General features: G+C 47.8%; 7 protein-coding genes across 7 annotated transcripts; 4 read left to right on the top strand and 3 right to left on the bottom strand.

Moving 5' to 3' along the window:
- Positions 1-158: 158 nt before the first annotated feature.
- On the top strand, positions 159-1,818 carry AA0111_g12503 (hypothetical protein; the record flags this gene model as incomplete). The annotated part of the gene is made up of 3 exons (XM_028646492.1): positions 159-920; positions 991-1,592; positions 1,647-1,818. 3 exons carry the CDS (start codon positions 159-161, stop codon positions 1,816-1,818), a joined length of 1,536 nt encoding a protein of 511 aa, XP_028499888.1.
- Positions 1,819-4,003: 2,185 nt separating this feature from the next.
- On the top strand, positions 4,004-4,383 carry AA0111_g12502 (hypothetical protein; the record flags this gene model as incomplete). Its single annotated transcript, XM_028646491.1, has 2 exons — positions 4,004-4,151; positions 4,202-4,383. 2 exons carry the CDS (start codon positions 4,004-4,006, stop codon positions 4,381-4,383), a joined length of 330 nt encoding a protein of 109 aa, XP_028499889.1.
- Positions 4,384-5,249: 866 nt separating this feature from the next.
- AA0111_g12501 (hypothetical protein) lies at positions 5,250-6,433 on the bottom strand (the record flags this gene model as incomplete). Its single annotated transcript, XM_028646490.1, has 2 exons — positions 5,250-6,247; positions 6,304-6,433. The coding sequence occupies 2 exons, from the start codon at positions 6,431-6,433 to the stop codon at positions 5,250-5,252; spliced, it is 1,128 nt and encodes a 375-aa protein (XP_028499886.1).
- An 806-nt stretch (positions 6,434-7,239) lies between these two features.
- On the top strand, positions 7,240-9,149 carry AA0111_g12500 (Homocysteine synthase; the record flags this gene model as incomplete). Its single annotated transcript, XM_028646489.1, has 6 exons — positions 7,240-7,515; positions 7,578-7,661; positions 7,715-8,495; positions 8,557-8,701; positions 8,750-8,843; positions 8,907-9,149. 6 exons carry the CDS (start codon positions 7,240-7,242, stop codon positions 9,147-9,149), a joined length of 1,623 nt encoding a protein of 540 aa, XP_028499887.1.
- Positions 9,150-10,825: 1,676 nt separating this feature from the next.
- Positions 10,826-11,851, bottom strand: AA0111_g12499 (hypothetical protein; the record flags this gene model as incomplete). Its single annotated transcript, XM_028646486.1, has 3 exons — positions 10,826-11,236; positions 11,300-11,730; positions 11,785-11,851. 3 exons carry the CDS (start codon positions 11,849-11,851, stop codon positions 10,826-10,828), a joined length of 909 nt encoding a protein of 302 aa, XP_028499896.1.
- Positions 11,852-12,665: 814 nt separating this feature from the next.
- AA0111_g12498 (hypothetical protein) lies at positions 12,666-14,050 on the top strand (the record flags this gene model as incomplete). Its single annotated transcript, XM_028646485.1, has 5 exons — positions 12,666-12,876; positions 12,936-13,116; positions 13,168-13,278; positions 13,324-13,824; positions 13,885-14,050. The coding sequence occupies 5 exons, from the start codon at positions 12,666-12,668 to the stop codon at positions 14,048-14,050; spliced, it is 1,170 nt and encodes a 389-aa protein (XP_028499897.1).
- Positions 14,051-14,124: 74 nt separating this feature from the next.
- Positions 14,125-15,348, bottom strand: AA0111_g12497 (hypothetical protein; the record flags this gene model as incomplete). The annotated part of the gene is made up of 4 exons (XM_028646484.1): positions 14,125-14,254; positions 14,304-14,872; positions 14,924-14,990; positions 15,062-15,348. The coding sequence occupies 4 exons, from the start codon at positions 15,346-15,348 to the stop codon at positions 14,125-14,127; spliced, it is 1,053 nt and encodes a 350-aa protein (XP_028499895.1).
- Between the last annotated feature and the right edge of the window lie 3,436 nt (positions 15,349-18,784).

The following is an 18,784-nucleotide window of genomic DNA, read 5'->3' as shown; positions in this document are numbered from 1 at the left end:
TCCGCCGCTTTATGCAACGTGGCAGCTACAAAGGGTGTGTTCGTGCCCCCATTGTACATATGCACACCAACCAAGACGCCTTTGCTGACCCAGCGCTGTGGAACTGCGTCGGGCACTGGTCCCCTAAGCAATCAAATAGTGTCCCGAGGTCTATCACCATGGTGGGGTTGGAGCTTGGACTCGGCCCTGAGACAGGGATCTACGCCGCAGGGCTCATCACTTCCTTCGTCGCTTACATCGTCGTCTACCGCCTCTTCTTCCACCCCCTCGCGCAAATCCCAGGCCCCAAGCTCGCAGCTCTCACCTTCCTCTACCAGACTTACTATAGCTTCAAAGATGGTAGTCGCTTCTACAAGCAGGTCGGCCTCCTGCACGAGAAGTACGGTCCTATTGTGCGCATCACCCCCAACGAAATTTCCTTGAGCAACCCGGAGAACTACGAGGCGATATACTACGTAGGGTCGAAATACTCAAAGGACCCAAGATACTATGATGCATTCGGCATGGAATATGCTTCCTTCACCTCCTGCCCTAACGAGCTGCATCGTCTCCGTCGCGCACCGCTGAACAAATTTTTTTCGCGGGCCGCAGTGCTGGAATTGCAGAATATCGTGAAAGAGAAGGCCGACAAGCTATGTGATCTGATAACGAGGAATTCAAAGACGGGGGAAATGCTGGATATCCATCATGGATGCCGCGCTTTGTCGGTTGATGTAATCACTCAGTATATGTTCAATAAGTCCTATGCTCTTCTCGACGCCCCGGATCTAGGCACTCACTTCTTCGAGCTGGTCAGAGGCATTGGCCCTGCGCTCTGGGTTTTCCAGCAATGGCCGGAGCTGAGCATCATGACCCGCCTTCCCCAATGGATGTTGAAAAAGATGAGCCCGCCTCTTGCGCACATCCTAGACCTGCAAGAAGTATGTCTTTCCTTCAAGCTACACTCCCCCAAATCTCTCCTGGAGATTCATTATCTGACAGGGATTATAGCAAGCCAAACAACAAATCCTTGTCACCAAAGCCGATATCGATGCAGGCCGAGTTAGCAAGGACACCTCCAAAACAATTTTCTACGAACTGCTGACGCCAAACCCCGAAGAAGGCTGGGTCCCACCAACTCCAGATCAGATCAAGTACGAAACATACGGTATCTTAGCAGCAGCAGCAGATACAACGGGCAATGGGTTGACGACAGGAGTATACGAGGTGATCAAGAATCCTAAGATCTACGCAAAGCTCACGGCAGAACTAGAGACCGCGTTTCCAGATCCGGACGCCAAGATGGAACTTGCCGTTTTGGAACGCCTGCCCTATCTGTCTGGCGTCGTGAACGAATCCCTCCGCCTCTCCTTCGGCGTCATTTCCCGCCTGCCGCGCATCGTCCCGGAAGGCGGCGCCAGTTTTGAGGGCTACATGATTCCTGCCGGCTTCACTGTTTCTATGTCCTCTTGGGTCCTGCATCGCAACGAGGACTACTTTCCCCATGCACACGAGTTCATTCCCGAACGGTGGGCGCTAACCAGCGACAAGCAAAAGATGTGGAAGGCGTTTGTTCCGTTTGGAAAGGGGAGTAGGATGTGTGTTGGGATGCCGTAAGTTTTTCGCTGCTGCAACTGATCTCTTCAGGACAAAGCTGATTGCTATAGGCTTGCTCTTTGTGAAATGTACGTGACCTTGGGGTCTATCTTCCGAAGGTTCAAGCACTTGAAAGGGAATGAATTGAGTGAATACGATCTGTTGTATGATGATTTCTTTGCTAGTCATCGGCCGATAGATGCTGTCAAGCTTCATGTCATCGAGCAAGATTTGAAGGAATAGAGACACGGGGACAAGACTTAAAAGATGAAGATAATTTGACGCCTGCTAGTTGGTGTACGACCTATACAAGTCATCAAAGCGAGACATGGTTGTGTGACATCTTAATACAATTGTGATGGTACGTCCCATGGTGAGGCTTGTTGGAAGCTTGTAGGTGCAGGAGAGGTTGTAGATTGATTTGCGAGAAAGTCCTGGAATTTTGGGCTGTCATGAATTTCACACACACACTTCCTAGTGATGTTGGTTGCGGTGTTCTGAGCGTCCTTGCAGTGCGATCTCACGGTAACGCCTCCAAGATTGACCACATTGTCAATCTCAGATGTGTGGTGTGATGAGGGCGGGCTCTGGCCTGTGCTGGCTTTCGTGACGCTGTGAGGGGGGTCAGCGCAAGAGCAGGCGCCAGTAGACCCTGCCAAGCCGCCTGCTCGCTTCCCCACAGATGGATCAAGCTTTGGGTACCGTAATACCAATCCAGTCAGGTTCGACTCGTCCGGATATCAGATACCATTTATTGTGTTGCTCTTAGCCCGGTGATAATGGCCCAGCAGCAGCCCGCGAGTGCAGTATCGCCCGTGTTGGTACCGACGTCATTCAGCATTGCGCGACGCGTCCCCGCAACGCGTTAAACCACGAGACAGCCACGCGAGCGTCACGCACCATCGTACTTTTTACCGTTTTGCCATACACAGACTTAATAGCAGATCCTTCGTATGAAGGTAATGTGAGGTTTTCAGTGAGTAGCTGTGATCGGGCAGGCACGAGATGCTGCACGTATTCCCGGCCCATTGAGGTGAGTATTCATCGAGCTTCAACACCTTTGACAAGTTTCATACTAAGCCTTTAGCCTTCATAGGCACATTCTTCCGACTGTGATAGTCAACCATCTCATCGTTCTCTACCCTGCTCCTTTTACACGCACATAAACCGCGGCCGCGCACCACCGACATATCAACGGCCCCATGACGCGCTTAAGCAATAACGGTCGGACAAGATAAGCGGTTAATAGCCCTTTCTGGGAGCGGTCTGATTGCACAATCCGAGGAGTGGATGCGATGGGGCATCATAGTGTATAGGGATACGCGCCAGGACGATGTCCATAGAATGGGAAGGAGTCACAGAGTCCCCTTGCGCTGGCGGAAACCTTTAGCTCGGTCGCAATGCGAGCCCAGGATTCTTCATGGCTCACAACGAGACCTATAGCGATTCCCGTTCGGCTTCCTGGTTGATTCGATTGCTTCGACGCCCACATGTCTTCGCTCAGCCGGTTCACCTTTGCGACGGCTCAAGCAGGACACGAGCTGGATATTTTGGCATGAGCGAAGTCGCATCCAGTCAGTCAGTGGAAGTAAAGGATACACCACCGAGCTAGCGAACACCTGCTGCAGTCGGGCGAAGTTCACGGTGACGGCCTCGTGGACGTTACATATTCGCGGGCGGAAGGGGTTCCATCCGAAGGACATATTGCAGAGCAGAACTACATAGGCGTCACAGCGCAATCATCGCTCGAAGACCGCGTGGCGAAGCGGATGCTGTAAAATTTCTAGTTGCATAAGCTTTTGTGACCGAGGAGGAGTAGGCCGTCCTTTCTAAGGAAGGTCCTAGAACTCTACTCGTGCGCTAGAAAAAGCGTGCTAGAGGCTGACCTTCCCATTGCATATACGAGAACACATGAGATTTTTCTACTGCATCGTGCGTTTTATCCCACGTCGCATAGCGTTAGGTCTTGTGGGTCGGGCCGGCTTACTGATCCCGCATTGCTTACCCGCGGACTATATCTGGACATACCATGCTTCCACCTGTATGCCCTGTACAACACGGAGCATGAGTAATAGATGCTCATGCTGATATTTAATTTATTACATTCGCATGTAATTGGTGTCTTGTGGCCTTTCCAGTAAGACCTAACATCGGTTCTTGAGTAGTACAATATTTCCAGCTCCTTGCTGTACCAGATGTGGTAAACGTTAACTGGTGTCGTATTGCTAATGCATACTATGAAATGTAGGTAGAATGCTGGTGTGGCTACCAACGTACGTACACGTATACAGCCCTGATATAAAAGTCGGTCTCTCTCGCTCACAAAAACCACGCATCGAGTTGTATCAAATCTTCCCAATTCACTTCTACCTACTGCCAACTGTCACTTACAAGACAATCGCGCTCCAAGCTACCACCAACAAGCACAATGCAGCTCTTTTACGCCCTTCTCCCCCTGCTCCCTCTCGTAGCTGCAAACGGCCGGATTCGCTTCAACGCATTCGACCACGTCAACTGCCAAGGATTCGAGGAGAACTACGACCTCAACCCCGCAACGGTGAAGGGAAACTTTCCAGGTGAAACGCAACGCTCAAAGTGTGACTACATTTACTGACGAACTTGCAAGGACCCCGCGGAGCTATTCAGATTCTGCAAACGTCCGCGGGATGTCACCTTACGCTTTACACGGGCGTCAACCAGTCACCGAATGATGGCAGCAAGCTCCGGATTCCTACTGATAGCGCAAACTGCTTTTGGAATGGGAATGGGTTCGAGCAGTATCGCAGCTTTGGATACTACTGCGACTAAATGGTGGCGAGATGGAGAGATCAGATTGGCGCGTGGGAGGCACACCATCGGTGGCGTACTTGTTGCTTGATGGATCAAGCTTCAACGAACTATGAGGTGATCATAGTAGTAGCGAAAGTTGAGACAATCGGTGTTCATTTTACTCAGTACATCATGATTGTATCTTGCGCGGGCCCTCTCTACCTCTTGCCATTCACCTTATCTCTAGTGCTATATTCACATTTACTTTCTCATTCTTTGTGACCCTGCGCCGCCATAGGGATTTCCCTACTTGGCCTTCATATCGAAAAATAGCTGTTCAGCAATCTCTTCTAGTCTTGCTCTAAATCACGCAGCTGAATGCAAGTCTACACTTCCGGTATCTAACCGATCAGCATGGCGTTGGTACGTTCTACCGCCTCTGAATAACTCTGGTCTAAGCAATAACCAATGACAGAACACATTTGGGTTCAAGGCAGTCAAACGGGTAGGTCGACGTCTCCAAGTCGCTCTTCGCTCATGGCGCTGACTTATATCACGGTCATCCGTACGGAGCGTGAAGAAAGCAGATCAAACTAGCAAGGATGACATGGGAAAGACCGATAGCGAAAAGTGCCGCATCATGAATGCAGCCTATGCAAAGACTACAAGCAAAGATCGTGGTCTTAAGGAGCGATCTAGTAACAACGTGCCGCGCGTTCGCCTTGGTCAGGTACATAACCTCGAGATACACAAGAAAGTAGGAACATAAACCAAGGTATCTCCTGTATGGGGTATCTAAGTATCTCTATTACAGAGAGTATTGGAATCTAATTAAGTTTATTGTCTTCATATTGAACTCCAGCTCCAACTCTGTTGTATAACTTCTTACTACTAGTCATCTGTTTTCACCTTTTCCTAAACTCTACTGTTGCCTCCGGACTCGGCAAATACTGCGTCTCAACACAGAGACTATTCGGCCTCGTCTGCCCCTCTGAAAATCTAACATCATAGCCCATGATGATGTGCGCCATGATCGCCTTGATCTCCTGCGTTGCAAAGAATCTTCCAGGACACGCATGCCTTCCATATCCAAAGCTCATACTCGCAGGATTCGATGCTACATATTGTGCCTTGCCCTCGTTTTCCACACTCTCTTCTCGTAGCTTGGAGAAGCGCCATGGATCATATGTCTCCGGATCAGGATAGAGAGCTGGGTCCATGGTGATAGCTTGTGTCGGAATGCCGATTGTAGTGTGTGCGGGAATGATGAGACCCGAGGACAGTGTAAACGGCCTATGGACTACGCGTTCGAAAGTGATGAGCAGAAGCGGATTGAAGCGTTGGGCTTCTTTCATCCAACTATCCATCTTGACCATCTCCAGGAACCCTGCTTTTGATATCATTCCATCTTTGTCCATTACACTGGCAATTTCCTTGCGCAGTTCGTGGATAATGTATGGTCTTTCGCATAGATCGAAGAGCAGTTGTGCTGGAGCTGCAGCAGATGTGTGGATAGCTGCAAAGGAAATTTTCAACAGTATTCCCGCGAGGAACTTCAAATCCTTCTCTTCACCCTTGGCTTGTTCATCCATCCAATATAATAAATCCATCGCTTCATCTTGCCTCTTCCTCCTGCTCTCTATCAGAGGTATTGCAGCCTCTTCAGCGGCTTTGTAATGCTTGGCTATATTTCTAAGCTCTGGGATAAAAGGTGCAACTAGGGGTTTCATGAACACGGGGTACTTCTTCAGTTTCTGCGCCCCGATGAAGCCGTCGATGGCGAAGGCGATGCTTGCGGCAACCCAAGGCTTGTTGTGCGAAAGTGTAGTTCCGCCGAACATGGCAGAGGAGACGCGCGCAACGATCTGGGTTAGGGTTGAGACGACAGATATTGGTGTCCAGTCTGGTGCATATGTCAACTTCTGAGCGTTCGTTGAAACAGCGGATAGGTACACTTACCGTCACACAAAGGAAAGTTGTCCTTCACTGAGTCAAAGATTTCCTGTTGGACGGCAGGCATGACGTCCGCGAGATGGTGGTTCAATTGCGCTTTAACAACGCGTGGGTGAAGAGTTGAGCGGCTTCCCATCGTGGTGTATCTGCCTTCAAACATCTATCGGATAGATTTAGTGTCAAGCATCATAGCAAGGGATAATGCAAAGACTCTCGTACTTCAATAAACGTAGCGACGAAATCTACGTGATCAATTGGTGCAGACTTTAGCTCCTCGAGATATTTCGATGGGATCATGAGTCGTTCACCAAGTGGGCTCGGGACGTAGAAGAAACCTCCACCCGTCTAAGACTGATGTTAGGATGCGGTGCGACGTATTGGTGAATTTGGAATCACTTGTACCTCCTTGTAGCCTTCTAATAGCATTTCCTTCGCTTGCGTTCGAAATCTCTCACGGTTGAGTTGGATACTTTTGACATCATTGCCTCCTACGACAGGGATACCCGCGATCAACTTTTGCCTTGGTCTTTTGAAAAACCCTCTCAGAATGTAGAGAAATATGGTGAGAGAACAACAGTATGCGAACACATGACTCAAGTGGTGTTGAAGCAATCGAAGGTTGATGCTGGCTTGAAGGCTTGCAGCGTATGTTGCAAACTGCATTATTCTTGGCCAATTTTTCCCGTTAACCCGAGGACGTAGTTTTGTGTTGTATGATCACGATTCGAGTCGTGATTGACAGGTACTTGATGTGGAGTCCCAATGGTTGGCTCGGGGTGATACCATAAGTGGATTAAACCCAGTCCTTTTACCGAATAAGGAAGGACCCCGGGTTTAGTTTCGTCTTGGCTTCTTTAGCAGCACCATCTACTGTGATACCTATAGCATGCCTTTCATCTCGTCAAGACTTTTTGTTCACTATCATTTGCTTCTATACGAAAAATGGCACCAGGGATTGAAGACGAGAACAATGTTGCAGCCGCGAGCGGAACGAGCCGTACAGATAGCTCAACGGTCAACGGCACAAACAACAGCCACAAAATACCCGATCCAAACGGTATCACCTTGTCTCAGCTGCCGGAGAACCATGATCCTTTGCAACCGTACAAGATTGATAAGTTTGACGACGGCCTGAGATACGATACCCTTCAGATTCATGGAGGACATCGGCCCGATAAGGAGACCCATGCTCGGGCAGTACCCATTTATAACAGCGTGGTATGTACGACGTTTAATTTTCTAGTCCCTTGTAGAGTACGAAAGGCTGACACGAGTGCAAGTCCTTCGTTTTCACTGATAGCAATCATGCTAAGAGGATTTGCTCAACCGAAGAGGGTGGATACTTCTACAGTCGAATCTCCAACGTAAGCGCCGACATGGATTCGGAGCAGAAACAGACACTAAATCTAGCACACAGCCAACAGTTGCAGTCTTCGAAAAGCGCGCAGCCGCTCTCGAAGGTGGTACAGCGGCTGTCGCCACATCCTCAGGTCAAGCAGCAATCTTCAACACGATCATTTGTCTCGCAGGAGCAGGCGACAATATTATTGCTTCAATCAACTTGTATGGAGGAACCTACAGCCTATTCAAGACGTTGCTACCACGACTCGGCATCACAGTCAAATGGGCGAAGCGCGAGACAAGAGAAGAGTTCGAACAGTACATCGATGACAAGACGAAGATGATCTTCGTCGAAACCATTGGGAACCCACGATGTAGCATTCCCGACCTTCAGGACTTGGGAGATCTTGCGCATGAGAACAATATTCCCTTCGTAGTGGATAACACTTTTGGTGCATGTGGGACATGGTGTCGACCGATCGACTTCGGTGCGAATATCATTGTCCATTCCGCAACCAAGTGGATGGGCGGTCATGGAACCACATTAGGAGGCGTGATCATTGATTGCGGTACATTTGACTGGGGTAAAGCTATTGACCGCTTTCCTCGCCTCTCAAACAAAGACGGGCCGATGAGTTTCTCCTACTGGAAATCTTTCGGCAATATTTGTTTCGCCATGGCAATGCGAATCGATATTTTGATGGAAGTAGGATCCATGCTGGCCCCAGCATCGGCGCAGCAGTTGTTGATAGGCATGGAAACGTTGAGTATAAGGTGCGAGAGACATGCGAGAAACACGATGCAGGTTGCAAAGTTCTTGCAGGCGCATCCTAGAATTGCTTGGGTGAATTATCCTGGTAAGCCATGGTCCTACTTTTGACTAATCGCGGCACGACAAATGACTTACATCGTATTTAGGCTTGGAAGGCAACATCTATCATGAGAACGCAAAGCGATATCTCAAAAACGGCTTTGGTGGCGTTCTGGCGTTTGGGCCTAAGGGAGGTGAAGTGGCGAGCAAAATGCTCATGAATTACGTCAAGGTCGTTTCGCATCAAACCAAGTAAGTTCTATATAGTCAAACCCCAGGTTCTGCGCTGATACAACACAGTGTTGGCGATGCTAAAACGCTGGCAACCCACCCATGGAATTCGACCCATGTGATCATGTCAGAGAAAGATAGACGCGAAGCTGGAATCACTCCCGTAAGTTTCTGTTCCTTGATATACTACAGGAAAGACACCAACTGATACATACATTCTTGACAGGCTTTCATTCGTTTCTCGGTCGGCATTGAAGATGTCCAAGACATCATTGACGATCTCGATCAAGCTTTGGCAAAATTACCTGAAGATCTTGTCAATGCCTTTGATGAGAAGTTGATACAGAAATTGGAAATTCATGCAAAGGACGAAGTCCTGATTGGTGATTTGGCTGATTATAACGATACGGATGTCTTGGTTTCGAAGACGAATCATCCACCTGGGCGGCAACAGGCTGTTGAGACTTGATAGTGAACAGAGCATATGTATCACACAAGGTCAGATTTAATTGTTTTTGCTATGTACTTAGTTCGACGCTTTTTGAAACAAAGCTGCAAGGTTCTATGCTTGTTATCATCCGCCGTTGTTGTAATGTGATGTAACGATTCAGGGCTCACGCTTGACTGCATCCTCTCACTAGATGGCTATCTGACTTTAAAGTAGTAAGTTGTTCAGGCACCGTAGGAGGCGTGCATAATAAGTAGTCAATTGTTCTATGGTATTGTGTACTATCAAATGCTCAGAATCTAGTAAAGACTACATCTGTACAGGATGGTACCTCGAAGTCGTCGAGCTCCACACTTCATTCCCACTCATTTGAAATTCTAGACCTTTCATAAACATCTGCAAGTCATAGCTACAAGATTGGCCAGAGGCCAGCCTGTTCACAACAAGTTGCTTGTGTTGCAATTCCCATTCCCGGCACATGACCCACAGGACTCTCTTCGTTGACGGTATGCTCAGCGCCATCTCTGCCGATAGCACAGACACGGCGGAGCAGAGCACAGCACCTTCTTTGTGCCCGACTTTGGATGCTTTCAGCTCCTTGTCCCAACTGTAGATATCGTTCACAACCGAGATGTGTTTTGAGCAGTTTGTTTCTATTTCCTTGATGGAATACAAATCTTGTTGGTCAAGTCTCAATCTCATTGTGAATCGAATCAGACCAGAGAGCAACCTGCGAACATTAGTAATGCTCAAAACGATGAGACCTTGAAGTGGCAAGCACTGACTTACCCTTGACCCACGTCTCTCTCTCTATATTCCAGATATTCTCCTAAGGCTTTTACACACAGGCGCTTCGTATCAACCTGCGCTCTCATGAATGTGAAGACCGGCTCTTTCATATCGTCCGCTAGCTCAATATCGCAGGCGCGCATGTCGTTCCACAAGTCATATGTAATCCATTCCACAGGAACACTATGATCTGGTCGCGTTGTTCCTCGTGAAATGGCGATCAGACGTTCGTTGTACGCGGACCCTTCTTCTAATGACATGAACTCGAGCTGGTCTGCGATCACTCTACATATCAGTGTCCCTGATTGAGCAACGTCGTGGTGCAAGGTAGAGCTCTACATACCATCGATGAGGAACAGCAGGGTGATCAAGCGACAGGCAAGAGCTATCCTATCGTCCAATGCTAGTGGAAAGTAGTAGCATGTCACACGCGAAAATCCCACAGCAACGAACTTCATCCTTGCTTTTTCATTCTCAAATGGCCAGTGCTTTAGGAAATAGTCATTAACTTCGGCCGTCACTTCTTGCTCGTTTTTGTGGATTTGGGCTCGGAAGATTGTCTGCGGGACCTCGTTTCTTACAAATGCCGCGGTGGACGACGGGATCGTGGCGTTGTGTATGGTCATTTCCGCAAAAAAGGAAAGGAATAGGGCTGTACTATATCGAGTAGGGACATATCGAACAGCAACGAAAGTGGTGCATAAGTAGTTTAGAGATCGAGGGCCTTCATTTGGGGGTCCGCTAACCTCAATAGGAAGTGCTGCGAGGCGCTTTGCCGTTTTAAGAAGTCCCAGATTCGTACATCGACGCGCCACCTTTCTTTTCTGGATGTCTTAATCGGTGTCAGGTAACGTTAATCGTTTGAGAGTTAAAAAGATTTCTCTTGAAGCGATGATTCCAACTTAAAATTATCCCCGTGGCACGTCACGAAAATCTGTAGCGGCTTGCTGCATCTTGGTCTTCTCCAGATTTTTATGTCCGAACCAAACACCTCGACACTCACTCAAGTCCTCTTCAAGCTCGGTAAAAGAGTCCCCCAAAGTGAGAATGGTCCTTCCGTTCCACCTTCCAGGTCGCTGTATCCATTCACATCCATCCTTCCCATAACCTTGCACTTTACGTGACTCTTGCGCAACAGCAGAGTATGCGACTGCTAACGCAACAAATTCTGCTGTGCTAACGGGTAGTCCTGCAGCTAGTATCGGGCCGGCTAAGTCCATCGGTAGTAGTTTTGTAATAGTCGCTGCTGGGACAACGGCATTAATCGTGATGTTGGAATCGCGAATGAGCGATCGCATCGCGCGCATATAGTTGATCAACTGCAGGGCCAATGTTTCAGCATTCAAGTCTTCTTTGTGTTTGCAAATGCTCGCTTCACTTACAGCTGCTTTTGTTCCACTGTATACTGGCAGCGTCTGTTCGGGCAGATAAGCAGTTGCACTCGAAGTGATGACAATGCTACCAGCAATTGCATTCTTTTTCATCAAATGGAGAGATACTTTGATGAAGTTGAGGGTTCCTCGGAGATTGACGTCAATGACTTTATACGACGGTTCGAGTAGATTGCCATAGTCGTCGTAAGAATCGGTTATGTATGTTCCATCTTCATCGATGCCTGCATTAGCGACAGCAATGTGTGGTGCTCCTGTAGTCGCGAATGCAGCAAGTAGATCTGTCCAACTGGATATGTCACATCTTACGTATGTAACTCTAAGAATTGTCTCCTCCGGTTTGTCGATATCAAGGTTGTAAACTGTCGCGCCCTTTGTTGCCAACAGTTTCGCTGTAGCGAGGCCGATTCCACTCGAAGCGCCTTCCTACCAGCGTCAGGATTTACTCATCTATGACTTTCACTGGAATTACCCACCTGAGATGATAGCGACTGTTCCCTCAAGCTGAGGTATGTCCTCTTCTTCGATCTTAAGCGACGTCATTGATTTCCACTCTGTTATTCCGGTCACAATCTTGTTCTTTCCAAATAATGAGAACCTAGTTATTCATAACAAATGGTTTATTCTTTATAGTTTCGTATATAGATCTTGCCGCTGTTACACTATCTGTTGACATAAGCCCCGCAAGGTAGCCGATTGGTCTCGGAGTCTTACCTCTTTTGGAACTGCGCATGAATCCTCTAGCATTTAACACCAACATTTTCGACCAAATATCTATCCAGGACGCTTCGTGATCCTTGCTTTACCATGAACGTCATGACAATACCTACCAATCCGTGGCCCTCTCTATCGTTCGATATCTGCAATGACGCTTGCCTCCCCGTATTGAAGATCAGTTCACTTATCGCGATAGTGAGATTCATCTGGCATGTCTAGCAAGGCGAACTGCTAATGCGCGGTTAGACGTGTATCTTTGGGTTGTTTGTAAAGCTTTCCCAACTTCGAAGGCATCCACTGTCCCGATTTCCAGGCCCATGGACGGCCAAATTTAGTAACGTACTTCGTCCACGCAGTGTTCAAGGTACACGTGTAACCAGTGTTGTAGTTCTCACATTGTCGCATGTTTCTGGGCGGACGACAACCATACGAGATCCATAAGCTCCACCAACAACACGGCCCAGTTGTGAGAGTCGCCCCAAATGAGCTGTCTTTCAATACGCACAAGTCATGGAAAGATATTTATGCAAAAAGGGCTGGTCATAAGACGTTCATTAAAAGCGACTTCTATGATGGCGGGAATTTTGCCGCAGAAGCTCATTCCATTGTCAGCGAGCGTGATCCACATAAGCATGACAAAATGAGAAGCTACCTGCGTGGTGTCTTCTCAGACCAATATTTGAGAGAGCAAGAGAGTCTCATTAGCGACATCATCGACCAATTCATCACCATAATCGGGGAGAAAGGATCCTCGATTGACGGTATAGATATCGTCATGTGGTTCAACCTTGCCACTTTCGATATCATTGGAAGCTTAGCATTTGGTGAGTCTTTCGGTGGTATCAGTTCTGGTAAGCTCTCCTCTGAATGACCTGGGACATCGTACGGTGTTTGACTGAAATGGTGCTAGGGTCTGAGCATTTCTGGGTGTCCATCATTGTGAAAAGCCTAAGACTGGGCGCACTAGCCGACACTTTCAAGCGATTTCCTTGGATAGGATACTTTGCCCAGACAGCCTTCTCAGGACTGCTAAAGCAGCTCATCAAAGACACTCGTAAGCATGAGCAATATGCAATGGACCTGATCAGAAGGTAAGGGTTTCAGAGTCCCGTTTATCACGTCTCATAGCTTATGCATATCAGGAGGATCGAACAAAACAGTACGCGAAAAGACTTTTTGACTAAAATGCTGCAAGGTCGCGACAACGACGGCATTTCAGATGTTCAGTTAGCAGCACATGCCTCAGATTTTGTGTAAGTCTTGTCCCTTTTTGGTCCATTGAGACTAACGAGAAACAGTATCGCAGGAAGCGAGACGACTGCAACAGCTTTGGCTTGTATAACCTATCATTTACTAAAGTTCCCAGAGATAGGATTGAGGTTGCAGACGGAAATCCGTGAGGCTTTCAACTCTTACCAGGAGATTAATGGAACATCGACAACAAGTCTGCCATGCTTGAACGCAGTCATACTTGAAGGGATGAGAGTATATCCGCCACTGCCTTTTCCTCTCCCAAGAGTTGTTCCTCAAGGGGGTGATGTAGTTGACGGACATTTCATTCCAGAGGGTGTAAGTAAGCTTGAAGCAGTAGATACAGCCATTTTCTTAAGCATTCCTGCTAATTATAAGGTGCCGCAGACCATCGTCTCTACAAACCCATTCGCGGCTTCAATGTCGTCTCAGAATTTTCTCAACCCGTGGAAGTTCGACCCAGAACGATGGTTGAGAAAAGACGGAGAGGATACTCTGGGAGCAAGCCAGCCATTTTCGTTGGGCACACGAAGTTGCTTGGGGAAAAGGTACGTAGCTAGCTTTCTGACTCTTCATCTTCCTTTTGATCACTAACAGCTTATTTCTAGTCTTGCTTGGTTGGAACTCAGAACTATCCTAGCAAAGTTATACTTCAAGTATGATTTGAAGTTGCTGGACCCTCAGTTAGACTGGCATGCACAATCTGAGATGCATACACTATGGCAGAAGCCAGAGATGAGGGTTGCAATCGTGTCCCGTGCCGATAAGAGTTAGATAACGATGAATTCAACAAAATTTTGTACTGAATGGTCTATCCTAATATGAGATTCTGGCAAAAGACAAAGTTCCTAAACTACCTCATTTTCCTGATCCTTCTCCGGATCCCAGTATCCAACATACCCATCCCTGCCGGTAAGATAAGTTCCCTGAGCTTGTTCTTCTGCTGGCGCACGAAATACAGCATGCTTTTTGTTTGTCCTAAATCTCGTGTCAGAGTCTGAATCAGTACAACAATGGCACACCTTACCAGTCTAAGCCTTTCCACATTCGCCCTTCACCATCGATAAATTCGGCATCCATCTCCGGTCTCAGTAAGTATACGATCGAGTACTTGTGCCGAAATCTTTCGTCTTTGTGTGGAATAATGCGATGGAGACTGGACTGCAGAACTCCACCTGAGATGAAGCGGAGCGCATCGCCAACATTTACAACAGCGTGCCCAGGCTTTGGAGCGATGTAAAACCAGTCATCTTCCTCTGGTTTCAAAACCTGGAGACCGGCAACCTCTGTGAACACAATTGAAAGGCTACCGGCATCTGTGTGCGCGATTTGGCCGATCTTCTCGGGCTCTTCCTCAGCAATTGTGTACTTCAGCAGACCAAGAGCTGTTGGACAGACAGCGCCTTCGCGATGATATCTCTGGAAAGCTTTTGACGGGTCCAAGTCTAACGCTGCAGGGATTCTTTCCAAAAGTAAAACGCTGATACCACGGAAGGTCGCGATCGCCTTTTTGAGTGGGTCGAGCTGGTGAGCAATAACCTCAGGACCTGGAAATGATGCAGGATCATCTATCTTGGAGATGGGATGCTCAAAAAGCTACGATATTCATGTCAGCATGTGAAGGTGCAATAGTCCTCGCGACATTACCATTAGTCCCTCAAAACCGTCCTTGACACCTTCGATAGGACCATTCCCGTGACCTGCAGGCTTATACCTAATTGATCAAAAACAACACGTCAGCTCCTCAAACTTCTGTACAGGGGCTTCGCAGTCCTCTAGTCTTACCCCATGACCAAATGCTCGTCATGATCTCTATCCACCAGCCACTCAGACTTCACTTCTTGTGGCAAGTCATAGAAATTCGTAGCCAGGGAATACATTGCCTGAACATCCTCCATGATCCTCCCGGAGCACACGTCCACGCAGTCAAGATAGAAAAATCCTAAATCGGTGCATGCTTTCAACAACATGGCTTCTGTGCTTGAGTCTCCGTTGATTAATGACTGTAGGGATATGACACCAAGCGCTACATCTTTCTTGGTGGTGTCGCTCAGTACATCGGGGCTGGCCATATCTGTCGTTTGTTCGCAACTTCGTTGATATGATTACTCCACGATTGCGCTCACGAGATACTTCACTGTTGCGCTCCATCAGCCGGAAGGATTCCATTTTTGACATAGCCGCAATTCGACCGCTACAAACGTCGACCTAGATCAGCTTTTCTCCGACACAAAACTAGACTCGTCCGGTATGACTTCGGTAGATTTCATGGATCCTCAGAGAGGTCTAGACCCTTGCTTCGCCTCATTCCATTCTAAGTTTACTACCGTCGGCTTCAACGCTAGTGTACGTTCATGATCTCTCCACTACGATTCCATTCAAGCTTGGTCTACGTGGTATGTTGAATATGGGGTCAGACAGTAGGTCCGACAGGTCTTAGGAAGCATATAATTGCGAAATGACTTCGACGATATTAGCACACATGAGGCTTATTGCAACAGATTGCTTGATCATAGTCATTTGAGTAGATTGAGCATTCTCGTTTTGTTCCCGTGCTTGACAAAAGCATAGGACTTTGCTTTGCGACTTTCTATGTTTGCGCCCGCTTAGAATGTTGCTACATGCATGCTGTATTGAGCGAGCCCATACTAGTCATCAAAACGTACGGCTATCTCCCTTCGTCGAATAGAGATGCATGGAGGAATGCTCGAAGTAGTCGCAAGATGCGAAGGGTAAAGCTTACGCAGTGGAAGGGCCGTTTGGGATAGCGGTCCGATTTCTACTTCAGCACCGGGCTTGAACACACATGAGCGAAGATCAGTGTCAGGTTAACAGTATGTGTCGCGAGATGCTACGAGCACGTCTCGAGTGCTTATTGGAAGTGATCATTGTGACTATATAGGATATCTAATGGATCACAAGACGTTGCGTAAGGAAACAGAAGCAGAATGCAGAGCTGGTGAGGTATTCAAGGTAGCGCCGAGCGACGCCCGCACGGGTCTTGGCTACCCGGTCAGCAGGGTCTAAGTCCTTAGTCTGTGTATGAATTCAGAATACGGCTAAGCGCTTGTTTTAGATCTTACAAAATAGTGTCGCGCTAATACACCGCTTATCGAAAGCGGTGTGTTGTTAATTTCCGGAACCTCCGTGGATGTTACAAGAGATGAGCGATGTAAAGATGGCCTTTCTGTGAGATTGTTATCACCCGAATGACATTGAGCGAATACGCACCTCGAAAAACTCTTGACCATTTCTTCCACGTAGTCACTAGGTCATGTTTGCCACTTTTCGAAAAGAAGCACGAGATGGCGAAATTGTTTGCATATCGAATACGAGTTTACCACCCCTGTCTGGTAGTCAACTCCACCATTTTGCTTGCGATAGATGTCGTGCAAAGAAGGTAAGTCGACCCTGAGCATACTATGATTTGCCAATTACAGGCAGTACAATGAGGAGATGACTTACAGTTGATTTTGGCGGTCCAGTTAAAATGCTCCGCCCACAGATTTGGTTGTGATCGGTGCCGAGATCTCAACGTCACTTGCACATATGCTGCTTCTCCTCAGGCGCAACGGCAGAGAAAAAGAAGGATCTCCTTGTGTCGATCGATTGCCGTAGCAAAGACGAGTAATAAAGTCAGTTCGCAGAGACAAGAGGGCGTTCCTAAAAACCACGGTGCAATCATTTTCCAGAAGGAGTTTGCGTCAAAGACAGCGTCGGAGCATGACAACTCTAGCAGAACTATCACCATCACCCCCCCTGATTCTGACTCGGGGTCTCAGGAAAGCGATCCAGTGGGCCAAGAAGGCTGCAGAGTACGTTCTGATGTGCCTTCGAACACAGTAACCGTTATAACGCCTTCTACTTCTTCCGATCTCACCTTCTTGGACTCAATCATATCGGATATATCAGCCTACGATTCGGACTTTCCAATCCTTGACCTTGATACTTTGGATGTAACTGCGGACTCATGTTCTGATGACACTTTGTCCTCAAGTGGCTCTCCCGGAACTCGAGCTACCGTGGGTGACAATGGCATGAACACTGGGACATTTGCAGGTAAGGTTCATCTCATCCTGTCTCCTATTCATCAAGTCATCCTGTCATGCATTCAAGCAGTAATCAAGGCAATACTAACTGCAGACAGATGAAACAGATTGGAACATCAGTTCCGTCGCGTTCGGCGAGCAGACAGTCAGTGTCAACGCTCGATGTCTTTTCCCGGTGGAAACCACGCCGCCAACTGCCAAGGGTAGAGATCACTTCCTCTCTGCGTCGAGAGAAAGGTCTCCTGGGTTGATCCCAACGGAGCAACCATCCGGCCGAGGTCGTAAGACCGCTACTACGAAGCCTGATTCGAACGTCCAAGGACCAACCCCATGCGGATGCATAGATCTTATCCTTCGGGCATTGGAGCAAGCTCAAAATCAACCCAGGGTGCACGATCTCAGTACTGCAGAGCAATCGTTATATCTTGTGAAAAACACCTATGCGCAATGCGGAACGAAGATCCAGTGTAGAAATTGCTGGTATGACTCAAGAGCCACAACCTTTTCCATTCTGCTTCTCGAGAAATGGATGGGAATACTGGAAGACATTTCAAGAAGTTGGGAGGATACTCTGCTTGTTGCGTCCTCGACTTGGAAGGATTCATCGGGAAGAAATGAAGCTCAAACTCACAACCAAGATGTGTTCTTGTTAGATGGGTATCGAATAGATACTATGCAAGAGAGGTGCGATATCTTCGGTTTCCTGATTATCTTGCAGATCAAGCAATTGGCAGCATTGACGAAGATTCTGAGTGACAAATCGCGAGCATCGCAAGGGGACAAGCACCAAGCCAGATTAAGGCCTGTGATTGTGAGGATCCAGGAATTACATAGAGCCTTAAGCGAGACGGTTGGCATCCTGCATATAGAATGAGACTACTAGAGACAAGCCTCTACATGCGATCAATCTTCGAGATACTCATCACTTACGGGATGAGGTACTGCTTACACTATGTGCCCCTATACTTGATTCATGAGCGTTCGAGTACAAGTACAATCCCTGCGTGTGTGCTGAAAAATGCTGTGGGATGGAAACTGCTAATAAGACACGACACTGTACATACCCAATTATGAAAACCTTTGTAAAAGAAGCCGTGGGGTGTGTTGGCCACGACCTATACTCTATCTTCCAGCTTTGCCGGCTTGAACCTAATGTATAGTGCTGGCTTCCACCACATAACATGCAAACAGCTGTCTTTCAACCAATCTAACGTAGGATCAACAAGTTCCAAATCGCATTGGAAATGCATCTTCGCCAGGATCAAACTCATCTCAAAGTATGCAAAGCTGAACGTTGTTAGCTGAACAGCACCGTAACCGTTTTTGCACTCGGCAGACTTGTCAACAATCAAGCCAAGCAAGCTGGGTACCCCAGCTTGGCTTGATTGTTGGGTGCCTCTACTTCAGCTTAGCTTGATTGGCTTGGTGGGTTAAAACAAGCCAGCTTGATTGTTTGGCT

The sequence above is a fragment of the Alternaria arborescens genome (assembly GCF_004154835.1).
Source record: "Alternaria arborescens strain FERA 675 chromosome Unknown contig_83, whole genome shotgun sequence".
Taxonomy (NCBI): Eukaryota; Fungi; Ascomycota; class Dothideomycetes; order Pleosporales; family Pleosporaceae; genus Alternaria; species Alternaria arborescens.
The sequence above is the reverse complement of the archived record's forward strand: the minus strand, read 5'-3'. Positions and strand labels throughout refer to the sequence as shown.